This window comes from Chelmon rostratus, chromosome 17, assembly GCF_017976325.1.
Source record: "Chelmon rostratus isolate fCheRos1 chromosome 17, fCheRos1.pri, whole genome shotgun sequence".
Classification (NCBI taxonomy): domain Eukaryota; kingdom Metazoa; phylum Chordata; class Actinopteri; order Chaetodontiformes; family Chaetodontidae; genus Chelmon; species Chelmon rostratus.
The window spans coordinates 15167980-15184014 of NC_055674.1; the positions used below are offsets into that span (position 1 = coordinate 15167980).

Here is a 16035-nt window from a genome sequence, read left to right on the forward strand (position 1 = left end):
CTAATTGACACAAAGTGCAGTCTCCTCAGCCCCCGGCCCTGCTCAGCCACTCACACAGCCATGGCAAACAATACCTCGTGGCTACAGCTCCATGCGGCATGGCAACAGCTAGCTGACACAATTATGAGCTAATAAACAGCAAAACCTCCATTTTTTCCCATCCTTTAGCAAACCAGATTTCCAGATCACTGGAAGACTCTGTGATGATAGATGATGAGTATTTAATATTGAGTATGATGTATCAACCATCGCAGGCAGAAAGAGGCTGTGGAGAAAGACGTGCCATACATGAAGAGCAATGGAGCAGCAGAAACCCAAAAATGACAACAGCGAGCGTGCAGGGTAAGCACACACAATGAAAACAGGCGGAGCAGATGCGTTACAGGTCCAAAGGAGGCTTTAAGGAGGAGTCCTGTGATATCGAATTGCGCCTACAAGGAGAAGGCCAACATGTCCTGACCTTTAGTACAAAAATGTGGCACTTCCAGCTCTACCTCCTGGAACTTGATATGTTAGAGTTTCCTTGCCTGGTAAACTCCAAACCCAGTATGTAAAACTATTTGGGAAACACTTTTTTTTTATTATTTCTTACAAAACTGACATGTAACTGTAAATTCTGAGCTGAACATGCACAGGTGTGAAAGAACAGAGTTGAGCTAATATGAAGAAAGTTCAAATAAATAAATATAAATAGCTTTGAATAGAGTATTTTTTTAAGGAAATTACTCAACTGTTTTTAAACTCAACACAACAAATTCAACTTTTTTCAGAGCTTTGTCTATATTCTCACTATTTATTCATCTTGATATAAATCATAATGTTGTTTCCAGAAACCATCTGTGGGAATCATTAGGAAAAAGGTGGACCTGTAAAATAAACTGTTGCTGCTTTTTGCTATGAAGCTGCAGGCTGAGATAAGCCTTTCACCAGAAAAGGGCGAAATATTTGATGATTCTGCGAAACCTCACAGCATTAGACATAACTCGTGAGGTGCAGAACTGTCCAACACTGATGTAATTCCTGGAAGTATTGGGCTGAGGTGAGATAACCTCGATGATGTCATCAGGGTCATTTTCCCAGACCTGACAAAGCTCCTCCAGAGGTGCAGATGATTTTAATACAACTGCTTTTGGCAACAAAAAAAAGGAAAAAAATCAAGCTAATGCTAAGTTTAAACAAACCTTGAGTTAACTCTGATGAATTCAAACTACAATACTGCATATAAACACCAGAACTGAGAATCACAGTGAGTAAGAGAAGGGCAGGAAACCATCCAAATAGACAAAGAGACATTGACAATTATGTGCATGTGGTGTGTGTGTGTGTGTGTGATGTGTGTGTGTGTGTCAGTGTGTTAGGGGAGGTTTACAGAAGGGGCTCCAGACAAGGGGAGAAAGTGGAGCAGTGGAGCATGTTACAGAGGCACAGATGCATAAAGAGCTAAGATGCCTGCCCCACATTTAGCTTTTAAGTATTCGCTGCTACACCACTAATACTAAATGATTCAAGGGCAGAACAACAATATATCTCTTGAGGGGTCATTATAAATACATTACCTCCCTACAAACACATAGTTTAATGCAGCTGTAATAGATTTTAATATAATAATAGTAGTTGTAGTAGTGGTAGTAAACTAATCTTAATAGTGTACCTGCAGGTCACAGGCGTGTGTGTTATCACTCACTTGTTATTTGAATTATTTTCATGGAGGCGAGCGTATTCCGCTGAGTCAGAGTGATTCATTCTTTTGTGAATGATTTTTTCCTACATCATTCATGACTTTGCATGTTGGCTTTTACTCCCCTTGTGCTCCTCCGCCCCTGCAGACATGAACTAAGGCCAGAATGGGAAATCATCTCAAGTCTGGTGAGCATCAGGTGAGCTCTGTTATTTGCTGTGTTTGACTCAGAAAGAACCATAAAACAAATGGACAAATTGTCAGAAAAATAGTGGACAGATGTGTATTTCCTTCACAACTGTGGGACGCAACAAGCCCTGAATTGTTTTGTCTTCTTTTCAGTGGCCTCTGCTATCGAGATTTATTTCCCCAGATACTACAGGAGAGATTTCCCGCTATCTTTTTTGTTGCTTTTTCTCATTGATCTGATTCTGATTCATGTGCACTTGACAGCTCACGCCAAGACTCCCACCATTTTTTTTTTGCTTTTTTTTTGCTTTTGTTTTTTTTAAGTGGGCTAGAAGAACAATGAGACCGTTTTGATCATGGCTTCCCCTGTGTGTACTGCAGATGCTGTCAATTACAGAGACAGGAAAACAGCAGCTGAGTGAATTCCAAGAAGATGAAGCCTGAAAAATGCCCTGTAGTCACCATGAAAACTGAATTTACTTTATTGTTTTCTGTTTCAGAACAGATGTGATCAGGGTTTGATAAAACGTGTTCTGTGCCTCCACATAAAAACCAGCCACAGTCATTTCTTTGATTTTAAAGTTTTGGTTTTGCTTGTGTTAAACGCATGTATGAGGACAGGATGTATCTTAAAGAATAGCATCTCTTAACATCTCATAAGTGACCTAATTTGTACTGAAATAGGGGCTGAAGTCATGTATAGTATTGTGTATGGCAGGTAGAGCCATTCTGTGAATCCCTTAAAGGTTGTTCTCACAGGGGAAGCCCACTGATTAAATAAAGCAATGAAATGCATTTGTGTGCTGTTGTGTGTTTCCAAATGTCAATGAAGATTGTGTTTGCACAGAGAATAACTGTTTTTGATTTGCTGGTGGCATATTAAAAAGGTTTAATGAGCATTTTCTACTTCACGTCAGGCCACTGTAATTGCATACAGTTACTGTCATCTTCCTGTGCTGTTAGCATGTCTTTTGCCTCCAAAGAGTAGAATAAATTTTTCAAATTGCACATGAAATCGAGGTTGAAATTACAGCAAATGGTGTTGGAAGTATACATCAATTCTGCCTTCACTTTTGCTTTACAATCAACTTTGATCTCTAAAAAGAGATTGGGGGGCAGCCGTGGCCTAGAGGTTGGAGAAGCGGCTTGTGGCCGGCTTGATTCCCCCCAGGCAGAGACAGGCAGAGAAATTTGGGTGTGGTGGAGAATCCCCTCCCCTTCCATTAGCCGGCTGATGTGCCGCAGTGCACATCAGTGCAGCAGCCCACTGCTCCTGTGTGTTCACTGCATGTTGCATGTGTGTGTTTACAGTGATGGGTGAAATGCAGAGAATAATTTCCCAGTTTGGGATCAGTAAAGTGAATAAAATTAAATTAAAAAATTAAAAGTTATATTTTTCAGCAATTTCTGCCTTGATCAAATAAAGGGGGTGAATTTTCTGCTTCACTGTCTTTAATGCACTCATGAAAACAAAGCCTGAAATATTGATATGGAGCTTGAAACAACAAATCCTCCTCAGTTATCCCATATCCCAAATCCCAAAATATAATTTCCGTGCATCTTTCTCACAGGAGAATTACTACAAATTATCAGTTGCATGTGTGTTTACACATCACTGAGCGGATATAGTCCATCAGACGTTGTTTCTATGCTGTTTAATCTATCAAGATGACAGCAATTGAAATGCTGTCTGCACAACTTTGTCATGACAAAGGATGCTTAAAGACCATCTTCCTCCAATCAAGTCTGCTCTGCTACACTGATATAGCAACAAGGAAACAAGATAAACACACACTGTTTGCTTGTTCACTGTGGTCATGCAACAAATATCTGTTTTAACAAAATGATGAAAAAAGCAAACAACACGTGATGTTGGGGCATGTGTCTGATCCCAACTCTTCAACTCCTGACTGCCTGTTTTGTGATGATGGAGCAGGAGGAGCAGAAGAAGGAATAGTGTTAGACACCAAACTTTAAGCAAGCGTCTTACAGGGGTTATCACTGTACTGATTAAGAGTGCAACATCAGGCCTACACCTCACTAAATTAAACATAGGCGTAAGAAGATAAATTATTCAGCTCTTCAGTTTTGTTGTACTGATTTGCTTTGACTAATCTTCTGAGCTCTGATGCCACCTGGTGGTAAAACTGTCTTAGATTTAGACAGTAACCAAGCATGATAAGGTGCTGAAGAAGGTCCAGAACAAGAAACTTAATCTTTCAAACGCAGCCCATAACAAACACCTTTTCAGAGACATGTTTCGCTGAAAACATGTTTACACTAAAATAAAAACTCCACTTCCCACAATGCACCGCGAACTGTAAACAGGAAGTGCCTGTCTCGCGCCGGGTTGTACGCGTCTTGTGGTAACGTTACTACTGCAGTAAATCTCACACATAGCTAGATGCTTCTGATTTGGTTTTTGCTTCATGTACAGCTCAGAGCTTAAACCTTGTACAGATATCTTAAAGTTTGTCTTAGAAGAATCAATTAGCGTAAGTGTGCAATATGGCTAACGAACAGCTCTGTCCATGTGTGCCATAAAGCGTTAGTGCGTAGCGGCTGTGTGATTCGTTTCATTGTTAACTACAGCAAGTAAAACTGATCAATTGTCAAATGAAAACGTCGCGACCAAGCGCGAATGTGTTAAAGCATGGAGCAATGCGATATGTAGCCATAAAAACCAACTACACTCGTGTGCTGTGTCCTTAACATGCACGCTGACCGCTGGGACAGTGGTAACCAATGGAGACAGGAGACGCCTAATCAGATTTAGCTAGGCTAGCTAGCTAGCTACTCTCAAATTAAAGGCTACCGGGAGAGACTCAACATGGTGAGTCAAACAGTATCAACATTTTGATTTTTGATTCATCAGTGTAAACAGGAAAAAGTTGAATGCCTGTTTTTAATCACATTATATGTATACAACTGATTTGCTTTTTGCAGTTGACCCTGGAGTTGCGTTAGCCAGGTTAATCAAATCCATCTAAAGTAACTCATTATGTTTCACTGTTGTTTGCAGGCTACAACGCTGAAGGGCAAACCATCCAAAAGTAGGTTCTCCAAGTGTTATTTGACCTTTGCTGTATTGTTTTGGCTTTTGCAGGAATCAACTTTCAATTAACTATATTTATGAAGCCTAAAATCACAAGTTTGTAATGCTACAAAATGCTAATGACACAGAGTAAAAGAAGAAGTGGAGCTGCACTATAATCAGAATGTGGAGGAGATATATATGCAAGTCATGGCATTTTAAAATGTAAAAGTCCCAAACTTGTGTAACAGTGTGTCCCCTAACGCTTTTCCCAAGCTTCATTTGGAGATGACGATTTGCTGGACAGTTTATTTGATGATAAAAGTAAGTGAGCAGCTCTGCATTTTTAAACTTAACACTTACATCATCATCATTATGGTGCTACCACTGTAAAAGTTTCATGTTGTTTTGACATTTTCTCTCAACAATTCACTCACCAGAACACCCACCGAGGGGGAAAGCAACTCGCGGCGGACCACTGAATCGGTAAGTTGGAGGAATTCAAGAGTTACATATCATTAATTATAAATTTCAAGCCTTCCTCCTTGTGAGTTGCATTAATTTTTTCTCGTCCAGCTCTTCTGCCACTGATAACATCTTCAGTATGCTAGCAGAGGAGGTGAAGAGGGATGGTGGGGACACTGAGGTATGTAGGACATAGGTGTGAAATGGGGCACATAGATACATGTATAATAATTTTATTGTCTCTTTGTTAATGTTTTTTCTTTGCTGTCCAAGGACTCCGATGTCTCAGCAGCCGATCCCAATGACATACTGAAGAACATGAAGGTAGGTCATTATTTACTGTGGAAATACTGACACAAAGTTCAGCTTTGCAGTTGTCTGTACATGGTCTGAAGTCCACTCCACAGTGCATGTTGCTTTGCTGTTTATCCTTGTACAGGACATGGATGATATGGATGCTGACCTTTTTGCATCCAAGAAAAACCCAAGTTCAGCTCCTGCACAAAAGAAGCCGTTCAGTAATGAATGGCCAAAGAAAGACTCTTCCACATTAGAGAGTGATGCGAAACCAGAGGGAGCAGGTAATTCAGTGCACAGTGTTCTTGCATAAATTATTTTCTCATCATTAGCATCACATTCTTACCTGCTTTGAAGTTTACATTAATAGCAGCAATCAGAGAGAGCTGTCTCTCCCCCTCTTGACTCAGATGAACCCACCACAGGAGGGAAGAAGCCAAACTCGGCACCTTTGTCTGCTGCACATAACTACAAGAAGTTCACCCTCTCTGGTGAGTGAGCCTCCCTGTCCAGGCTACCTCTGACGCTGAGCTCCATATAGCTCAACAGCTGTTTACTGATTGCTTTGATTTGTTTTTCTCCATCTGTTGCATTGGTTTAGACAGTGGTGGTGATGATGAAGGTCTTGATCAGACACCCCACACTAAAGGTACATTAGTGCAGATATGTGTTTGGTCTATGCATTGTAGTTGAATAATATCAGTTTGTAGTTTCATGGGTGTCTGTGAGTCGTTCGAACAGGAGAGGTACTCTAAAAAAGTGTCAACAGTTGAATATCCAACACAAATGCACAAATCTGGACATTAGATGGGTTTTTAAGAAGCCCCAGCACCCAAAGATAAGTGTCCAATAAATATATTGTTAGTTATTCACAGGAGTTACAGTTTATTTGGTACACCTGTGCAAGGTAATGCAACCCAGTGCAACTCCAGTAAATCCTCTGTTTGTAGAGCTCACAGCCGTATATTAAAGGGTGTTTCTAATATTTTGTCCATGCTTATTTACATACATAAGGGGAATGTGTATAAAAAAATACCCCTTGTCCAATGCAAGACCACCACTTATTATTATTATCTTGTATTGGTATTAACAGGTATATATATAGGTGTATTCACATGCAGTAAACTAAACTAAATAATATTTTATTAAATGCATTTAAATGTACAGTACACATACATTTTTTGTGTGTGATATTTACAAATGAAATGTATCCATAATAATATATATGATGCCACTTGATGCTTTTACTGTCGTGTCCAGCAGCAGTATATAAAGAATCTCTTTTCAGATCTAGACGATCCCCTGGCTGATCTACTTGATGACTTACTTCCTGATGAAACCAATCCTAAGAATAAATCCAGCATTCAGCGGGCCAGGCCTGGAAAATCTGCACCATCTCCTGCAGCATCTCCTATCCTGAAAACTGAAACATGTGAGCCTTAAATGATCCAGAGTTCTTTATTTTCAAACTTCAGACAAACACTAACATACTACATGCTCACGTGTGTGTATATTCTTTGACCATCAGCTAAGGCGCAGAAGAATCGAAGTGAGCTTGCATTTGATGAAGATCAGGATGACCTAATGGACACTCTGGGATTTGACAGCAGTAAAAACACTCCAAAGAAAAAAGATACTGCATTTTGGTCCAACAAGGAAAGGTAACAGCTTTGTTTTCACTCTTACTGTTTCACTCCTATTGTTGTGTTTATTTATAGTGCTCAAATGATAAATAATTGCTGCTTCAGTGCTTTGGGCTGCAGCTAAAAACAAGAACAAACTTTGACAAGTGTTTTACAGAGCAACATCCTTCAGCATCAGGCATGTCTGCTCTTTTCTTCCGAGTTTTGCCTTCACTTTGCCTGTTTTTGCAAGCATGTACAACATTCCCTGCCTGCCTTCCTTTCGTAACATGATTTTGTAATCTCAGGAGCGAGCCCCCTCAGAGAGCTCGCACAAGACTCGATGAGATTCTGGAGAATTTGACCTCACCTCGTCTTCTCGAGCAACCTCTGGAGGGCGAGAGGAAGGACCAGCCTCAGTCTCAAGAGAGGCAGCAACAAGAGAAGACCTCCAGTGTGAAAGGTAATTGGGCCCCTTCTGCAAAACATAAGTATGAGTTTCGGAAGAATAAAATATTTGAAAGCTAATTATGCTCCCACTTCCCAGAATCACTTTTAGAAGATGACCTCACATTTGGCTCCTATCAGCCCACGCTGGTATCCACGCCTGAAGGGCGCCAGTCCCGCAGACAGTCTGTCAGGTGAGTGTGAAGTCCAGTCTAGGTGGTTTCTTTTTCTTTTTTTTCTTTTTTTTGCTAAAGTGAACGCTAAATTTTTTCTAATCATCAGATTTTCTACAGAGGACGTCAGTTCCTCTACCCCCGAGAGGAAGCCAAAACCCGCCTCCATTCGACACCGCAACTCTGCTGACTGGCTAGGCCTCAAGACAAACGATGACCATACCTTTCTAGAGGGTGATGCCAAAGACACCAAAGCTTCAGCAGAGTCTCCAAAGGCTCCGTTGTCTCCCTCACTGGAGAGAAGACCCGCCCTGGCTGGTAGCCACGCCACATCTGCTGCAAAAATGGCAGCAGACACCTCAGCCCCAACTGATAAAATCACCAAACAAACAAAGCCGGAGGTCTCGAAAAGCCAGAAGAGAGACGAGGAAGAGGATGACTGGTTAGCAGGAGCGCTGAACAGGAAGAAGGCTCTGTCAGTGTCAAACTCTGAGGCAAAAAGGTCCAAGCAGGAAGACTCTTTAGGCCTGGGAGAAGAAGTGGATCTGGAGTCGATAAGGTAGCGTGGAAGCCACACACGACAAAGAAATAGCATGACAGAAGAAGCTTGTTTCTCAGCACTGAATGATCGTTTGTTCTTCTTTTCAGTAAACAAGTCACTTCACAAGCTCCCAGGGGCAGAGAGGACACTCTTACATCTGCCAGGGACACCAGGTGAGATATTTACTGTGTATATCCATTAGAACCATGTCCTGTAAGTGACAATTTTTTGCAGTTGTTGTTTCATTCTCCTTTTGTTTTGTGCAGCAACAGTTTTCTTGGACAGCCCAGCCCCACGGCTCACTCCACTCCTGTCAGAGAGCCGGGGACAAAGCAAGGTATTTAACTCAGTTGCACAGTGACTCATCCAAATAACGGCTCTTCAGTCACATTTTATATAAAATGATGAATTCAGATTGCATAGGAAGCATCATTCTCAAAGCAACTCTGCCTACACACTTACAAGACCCACATCTAACACCTCATTCTACCTTGTATCACGTCATGCTCATAATCGTAGTGAATTATCACATTCTGCTTCTCCTCTCGTACAGATACCATTCCCACCTGCCCTTCAACTCCACCACATTCCCCCTCTATAGTTTCAGACTATCCACACGCCCCCCAGCCTTACCTCCCCTCCACCTCAACATCCTCCTCACCAGCCGCACTCCCCGCTAAAACAGACCTTGAACAAACTTGTGGTTCGTCTCATCCCTCAGATTGCCCTCCTCAACTTCCCGGTCCTGTCTCTGCTGCTAGCATTAGCCACGCCCAACCCCAGCCTCAGTCACAACCCCGCCACTTACCATCCAATAAGGGATCCAGGGTGCTCCCAGGGTCCAGTCAGGCTTCAGATGAAACCCAGCAACAGCTGCCATTGCTCAGCCCTATGTCTGCTATGCTGCCTGGCTTAATGTGGTGTAGGTAATCTTGGGGAAATCTGAAGAAGTTTTAGATACAGGAGCATTTTTCACCATTTCTTTAATATCTAATTGGAACAACAGGTCAGTATGATTGTTACTGATGGTTGTTTTCTTTCCAGCACACCCACAGCAAAACCAAATACAGAACACATCGGCTGCTGTCCAACAACAGGTATTTGCACATCAGTAATTTCTGCAATCAGGTTGCCATGATTTGGGAGATCATACATGTGGCTATTTTAATCCCTTCCTTATCTTCTGAAAAGGTGACACTTTCAGCAGAAAGTCTGCAGCAGCTGCTTTTGCAACAGCAGGTTAGTAACATAGAAGTCTCTACTTGCAGATTTACTCAAAATGGCATTTATGGTTTGTTCATGACTTGCTTACTCTCCTCCTAAAGATGATGCAGTCTCAGTTGCTGGGTCTGGGGGGCGTTGTGGATGCAGGGGTCCCGCAGAGGCTCAAAGAAAAAGAGCAGCAACCTGGGGACTATCAAGCTTTACAGGCTCGCATTATTCAGCTGGAGGGACAGGTACGTTAATGCAGAGAAACATAAGAGCTGTATGTCTGCCGTATTTTCAGTAAGGAACAACTACCTTCCCTCCATGCACCTGTGCAGCCTAAACCTCCTTTGTGTTATTGCCCAGGTGAAGACCCTGCAGCTGGAGCGAGACCAAAGCCAAATGTTGCTCGAGAATGTCCAGCAGCGGCATAAACAGGATATGGAGCTCATGGAGAACGCACACAAGTAGTTAGACCACACGCACCCACTCTGTCGTGCAAACATGCAGCTCCTGTGAACATGTTTCGCATACATTATGCATAAATCCCTGCACTGCACTTCAATCAGTGTGTCTGTCTGCTTAACACATACGCCACTCCAAGTATGTCTTTGTATGTCCAGGGCTCGTGTGAAGCTGCTCGAGGAATCAGCAGCCCAGAGGGAGACGCAAGTGCGGCAGGAGTGTGAAGACCTCATGGAACGCCTGACCACAACAACACGAACGGGGGAGCAGGAACGCTCAGAGCTGCAATCTCAGTACCAGCGCAAGCTGGCCCAGGCCCAGCAAGACAGAGACCGTGAAGTGGAGAGACTCAGGGAGCTCCAGAGGTACACCAGGAAGCCTTTTCTATAGTGATAGATTGATTCTGTTCAACAGTTAAAATAATTAAAGGGACAGCTCAACCCAGAATCAAAAAAAAACATTTGGTGTGTTGTGAGTTCTGGAAACATCTGCCTTTTCTCAAATATAATGAAACTAGATAACACTCAACTTGTGTTGCTAAAAGGGCCAAAAAATACATTTGCACAACTCAACAGCAATGTCTCTTTCCAGAAATCATTACTGAAGATCATCCACAAACCTTGTTGTGAGCAATTTCACGTTGGAACTGTTTTCCTTCTACTGAACTCCAGCCGCCAGCTGTGTCACTCTGCAGGAGGAGGAGTGCATCTACTCCCTCAACCTTTTCCTGACATTGCTAGCTTGTGGAGATTAGTTTATAGCTAGCCAATACTGCTAGCTATCATTATAGCTCAGGATGACACTGTTCATGTTTACACGCCTCCATCTGCGCACTGATACAGTTGGTGGGTATATTTTGATTTCTGGAAAGAGACATTGCTGCTGAGTTTTTCAAATTTATTTTTTGGTGCTTTGAGCAGCACAATTGCCATTTAGTTCCATTATATATACATTATATTATACATATCATACATACGTACATACATAACATAGCAATCAGTAAAGCTAGTCTACTTTGTTTTTATATAATTAACAGAAAATATCACTCGAGTTAATCTTTATATCCTATAAAGCAGTTTAATGTTCCTGTACTTCAGGGGTCTGATTCAACAGGCAGGTTTACTGAGTTATCTGGATAAAACTAGCTGAGTAATACCCAGAATCGACCTATGTCAAAAGACCTGCTCAGAAAATAACTCAGTACGTCCCACAATGATTCTTTAGTTTGCTGTGTATTTGTCCTACTTTGCCCTCAAGGAAATCTATCTTGGAGATGAAGAAAGACCATGAAGACCAGCTGCAGAGACTGAAGAAATTAAAGGATGAGGAGATTGATGCAGTTACAAGCGCAACATCTCAGACCAGGTAAGCTGTTTTTTAAGGACACCAATCCTAGTTAAAGTTATGCTAATAATTATACGCTTGATGATATAGAGTATGTTGCAAGAGCAAACAACTGCAGACTGTTTTTATTCTACTTGAACATTGAACATTATTCCTTTTTTATTGCTAATTTCCTGTATCCTGTATCCGAGATTTAATATCTACTAGCATGTCTGCGTCTTTTGTCCAGGTCTCTCGCAGTGGTGATTGAGCAGATGGAGCAGTTCTCCTCTCGGCTCGGAGAGCTTTCTTCTCGGGTGGAGAGCACACATGAACACACGGCTCATGGCCTGGAGCAGGGGGCACGGCACAGAGACGAGCAGCTTCGAAGTACCTCAGACACACACATACGTGCACACACTTTGTACAAATAGGTCAAGAAACAAGTTGTCTAATAGCACGCTGTAGTTGGTATCACATTGCAAGTGGGCTAAGGTCGTTCTCTAATGTTTCAGTGATGCAGGACCGGCTGGCTCAGCAGCAGAAATCCATGGTGGAGGAGAGAGCTTACCTCAAGGAAATCATTTCCAGGATGGACACTCAGCTCAATGAACAGCAGAGACAGCTTGAGAAGGTCAGGGTGAACCAGCCTTCAGAAGTAGACTATTTATAGGCTAGCTGCATTTGCTTTGACATACAGTAGCTGTAAAGCACAAGTGCCTACAAACAAACACCTGAAATAAAACTGATGCTTTCTCGAGGACTGAAGATGACATTTTTTGTCAGGAACGCTGGAAGATGACAGCAGAGCAGGCCAAGGCAGAGTCTACCCAAAGAGGCCTGGAGGAAGAACGGCGCACCCTCAGCATGCAGATCAACATGGAAAGGGAGGAGCTCGAAAGGGCTAAGGTGAGGCTGATGAACATCCACATCAGTGCAAGTAGTGGACAAACGCTTCTTGATGATTCCATGCATCTCCCCTTTCCATCAGAGTGCATTACTGGAGGAGCAGAAGTCAGTGATGCAGCACTGTGCAGACGAGAGGAGGAAGCTGGCAGCTGAGTGGGCCCACTTCCATACCATGGAGAAGCAGAGGCACGAGAGGGCTGAGCGGGAGGTCAGCAGTCTGTTGGAGAAGAGAGAGGGCTCCATTATTAGTCTGGCGCAGGTGAGCTTCACAATGGAGAAAAAAGCGTCTTAACGTTTGAACAGTCTTGCTTTGTGGATTTACTCCTTTTTAAATGCTACTGTTAAGTAGCATTTATAAGTAGATATTTTAGTTGAATTGATGTTGTGACTATGTCTGCCTCATTAAATGTTGTGGGGTATATTGATAAAGTCAGTTTTTTTAAGCTCCAAGATACACAGGGCCCCAAAGGACAAAATAAAAGTAATTTTGTTTCTATTGTAGGAACAAGCTGACCTAAAGCTTCAAACCGCGGAGCTGAAACAAAAGGGGATGGCTGTGGCACAGGAGAGAGAGGCTCTGGAAAGACTGAGAGAAGAGCTGGACAGAGAGAAAGAGAGAATAAGCAGCACGGCCTTGAGACTCAAGACACGAGCCCACGAGGTGGAGGCCTTTAGCAAGGTAAATCCACACCGCACAGACTCCTACATGCAGAGTGGAGTGAACCGTAGGTCATGTTTGATTGTTGACCGCACTGTGTTCTGTACAGCTCGCTGCAGAGAAGCACGAGGAGGGAGAACGAGCGTTGCAGGAGGCAAAACGTGTGGAGGCGGAGCACGAGGCGAGGCTCGCAAATATCCATACGCAGACAGAGCGACTGAGGCAACAGGAGCAACGAATCCTCCAGGTGTGTGTGTGTGTGTCACTTCAGCTCACTCTCCAGATTAGGCTTCTATTTACCGTTAAAATTTGAAAAGCACATAAATGGTTACTGGGGTGGCACCTAAATACTTGTTACAGGAGCGAATGCGGTTAAGTCATCTGCAGAAGGAGAAAGAGAGGCTGAGACAAGACCCTCCAATTTCCCTTTTATCACAAATGATTCCACCCATTTTACCAGGTGAGGGGAATTCTGGTCATTCACAGTTTATCATTAAACAAAAACTAGTTACACAAATTAAACCCATTTAATATTAGGTTTAACAAAGTTTTTTATCCTCAGACTCAGGTTCAGCGTTTCCAAACCCAGAGCTGGCATCAACCCCGAATATTTCTCCTCCTACTTCAGTTGCCAACTCTCAGTCCATGGCTCTTCAGGCTAGTCTGGCTCTGTGGAAGTACACTGCAGAAAAGGTAAGCAGTGAAGACACTTTGTGCTGAAGGTGAAAGAATGCTTGAAGTCACTGAAGGTGGCAAACTTTCAAAAAGCTGTTTGCTGAAAGATGGCAAGTACTGCAGAGATACAGTGTATGTATATTACACCACATACAACTATCCTGGTATACCAGCTATCAGATGCATCAGCATATTACCATTTGTTTGCAATAATCCATTGCGTGAAAGTGCTGCATAATCAGTCCCAATTAACAAATTAACCCACTGCAGCAAGCTAACAGTAAAGACAACTGCACGAGAGATGGCTATTAGACACTCATCGCTTCAGATTCCATAAAATCAAATGAACACAAGTACATTGTTACTGTCAAGGCTTTTAATGGGAATATGAAACAAAGAGCCCAATTATATCAACATGTTGTGGCTCACCCACAATCACACATCTTTTCAACACATTTGTAGTTGGCTACCATGGCAGCTTCTGCCAGTAGAAGCCAAACATTTCACATACAATTTTGTTTTTGTTCACCATTACTGTCTTTTCCTGCACACAGGACCGTGACTACCTCCAGGAAGAGCAGATCTTCTTGGACAATCTGAAGAAGAAATCTTACAGATTATCCTTCAACACAGACTGACCAACACATGCTGAGTGCTCCCAGTAGGATTCATGTTACATTTCATGTGCAGAATACTTGAATTTCGTACAACTCTTGCATTTATTAAACACGTTTTACATCAAACATGGTTTTATACTTTGCTTACAAAACAAATACTATCATCACTCTGAGGATTATACGATGATGTCAGACTTCTGGATCAGTGCCAAGCTAGCGTTGTCCACTTCTCCATGGATTTCACCTTAAAGTTAAAAAAGGAGATCAAGACATGTCAGGATAGGCTCATGTGATAAAAACAACAATAGTCAAAGCTATACAGGTCCTGCATCTCCAGTCAAGCCTCAGGTTACCATGACTCCACACTTAAGTTCAGACAGGGATAACTTTTATCATCACTGGCTTGACTTATTTTATCAGGTGTCAGACTTGCAGCATTTACCTGTTCAGCTCATGGCAGCATTCAGGTGTCGTCTTGTAGTCTTGCTTTGCAGCGCAAGACCTGGAGGGAGACATTTTACATCTAGATCAACCAAGCATTCAGTTTATGCACACCAAAGACAAAAAGGTTGACTATTTCTCAGAATTGCTATAGCAATCGTCAGTTATCGCATAAGACGGCACTTCCTATGCAGCAGTTTTAATCACTGAATCGGTGGCAACGTGGATCACAAGAAGCAGGGCGGTACAAACCTTTTCACCATGCTCCTCGGCCTTCCCTCTGGCAGTCAATGTCAAGTGGGACACAGGAACTATGAATCTGCAACAACACATTTTATTAGTGATAATCCATGAGCAGCACGTGACTACACACGTCAGTCCGCTGCAAGTCAGATACCATTGGTTTCCACAATTGTTTTTTCAGACAGGGATAACAAACTCATCATATGCACTGCAGAGAGGAATAAAAGCCATCACAGCACTTCATCAGTTTCACCTTTCATTACGATGATGATGATTAGCCTCCTAGACTCTGGCAGGAAGATGAGCCTCGTTCCTCATCGGCCACAGCTGCCTGTTAAGTTGAAATATATGAAATCAGATATTAGTGCCGCAATCAAAGACATACGATGGTGACCAAAGGAAGGCCACGTGAGTCCGTCTCTCTTAATTTACACGATGCAAATTAACATCATATTGTGATCGTGTTACTCTGCGTGCTAGTGGATGTAATGCATGTTGTCTGACTGTCTAAAAATCACCTACTTAAAACCCCATTTTTAACATTTTCCCACCATCCTCTTGCACGTGTCAGCCTGAGTACAGGACAGCTAACGGCTAACAGCTAGCACAGCCCGTATGAAACCGCCTCCAGACTTCCGCACACTTAGGGCTCATTAACTCCTCATCATATCATTACCTGTTCACGGCGGCTCATCAGCAGTAAACTCCATATTTTGACATAAATTCATCAGAACATCTAAAACCGGCATTCTGCAGTTAGCGCTTCCTAGTATGGGTCCTCCATGTTGCCAACACAAGAGAGCAAGACAGGAAATCTCGCGTGATAACGATTATATATGCCGTAAACGTCATTTCCCACGTGATTACTGACTGGGTGTGGTTAAAGTTGAATTTGTGCTTGCGCTTTGTTTGCGAAAGTATTTCCATAAATACTAGACTCACTACTAATTTAGCTGTCATTTCACAATGCAAATGTATGATATAAATGATTGTAAAACTGATAATTGTCAGAAGAATATGACACGTGCAGACAAAAATGCAAAAACTGATAA

The 16035-nt window shown here is 42.4% G+C and overlaps 1 protein-coding gene, 1 long non-coding RNA gene and 2 other non-coding genes across 5 annotated transcripts; 1 reads left to right on the plus strand and 3 right to left on the minus strand.

Moving 5' to 3' along the window:
* Positions 1-4243: 4243 nt before the first annotated feature.
* LOC121620709 (fas-binding factor 1-like) lies at positions 4244-14419 on the plus strand. 2 transcript variants are annotated; one of them, XM_041956869.1, is made up of 31 exons: positions 4244-4700; positions 4890-4920; positions 5178-5225; positions 5342-5387; positions 5478-5547; positions 5640-5690; positions 5806-5947; positions 6074-6154; positions 6952-7095; positions 7192-7324; positions 7594-7748; positions 7833-7926; positions 8015-8464; positions 8554-8619; positions 8713-8783; positions 9168-9368; positions 9491-9543; positions 9638-9685; positions 9772-9903; positions 10019-10119; positions 10276-10482; positions 11375-11482; positions 11691-11830; positions 11956-12074; positions 12227-12349; positions 12432-12608; positions 12852-13028; positions 13117-13254; positions 13368-13467; positions 13570-13700; positions 14237-14419. In XM_041956869.1, exons 1-31 carry the CDS (start codon positions 4698-4700, stop codon positions 14318-14320), a joined length of 3624 nt encoding a protein of 1207 aa, XP_041812803.1. In that variant the 5' UTR covers positions 4244-4697; the 3' UTR covers positions 14321-14419. The 2 variants fall into 2 exon arrangements, with proteins under 2 accessions (XP_041812803.1, XP_041812804.1); XM_041956870.1 differs by lacking the exon at positions 9168-9368.
* LOC121620710 lies at positions 14047-15784 on the minus strand. The gene is made up of 5 exons (XR_006007584.1): positions 15660-15784; positions 15237-15314; positions 14993-15059; positions 14742-14801; positions 14047-14543 (listed from the first exon to the last, which is right to left on the minus strand). It is a non-coding gene; the product is annotated as an uncharacterized LOC121620710 (long non-coding RNA).
* Positions 14637-14706, minus strand: LOC121621525. The gene has a single exon (XR_006007636.1). It is a non-coding gene; the product is annotated as a small nucleolar RNA R38 (small nucleolar RNA).
* LOC121621526 lies at positions 14878-14951 on the minus strand. Its single transcript, XR_006007637.1, has one exon. It is a non-coding gene; the product is annotated as a small nucleolar RNA SNORD49 (small nucleolar RNA).
* Positions 15785-16035: the final 251 nt, after the last annotated feature.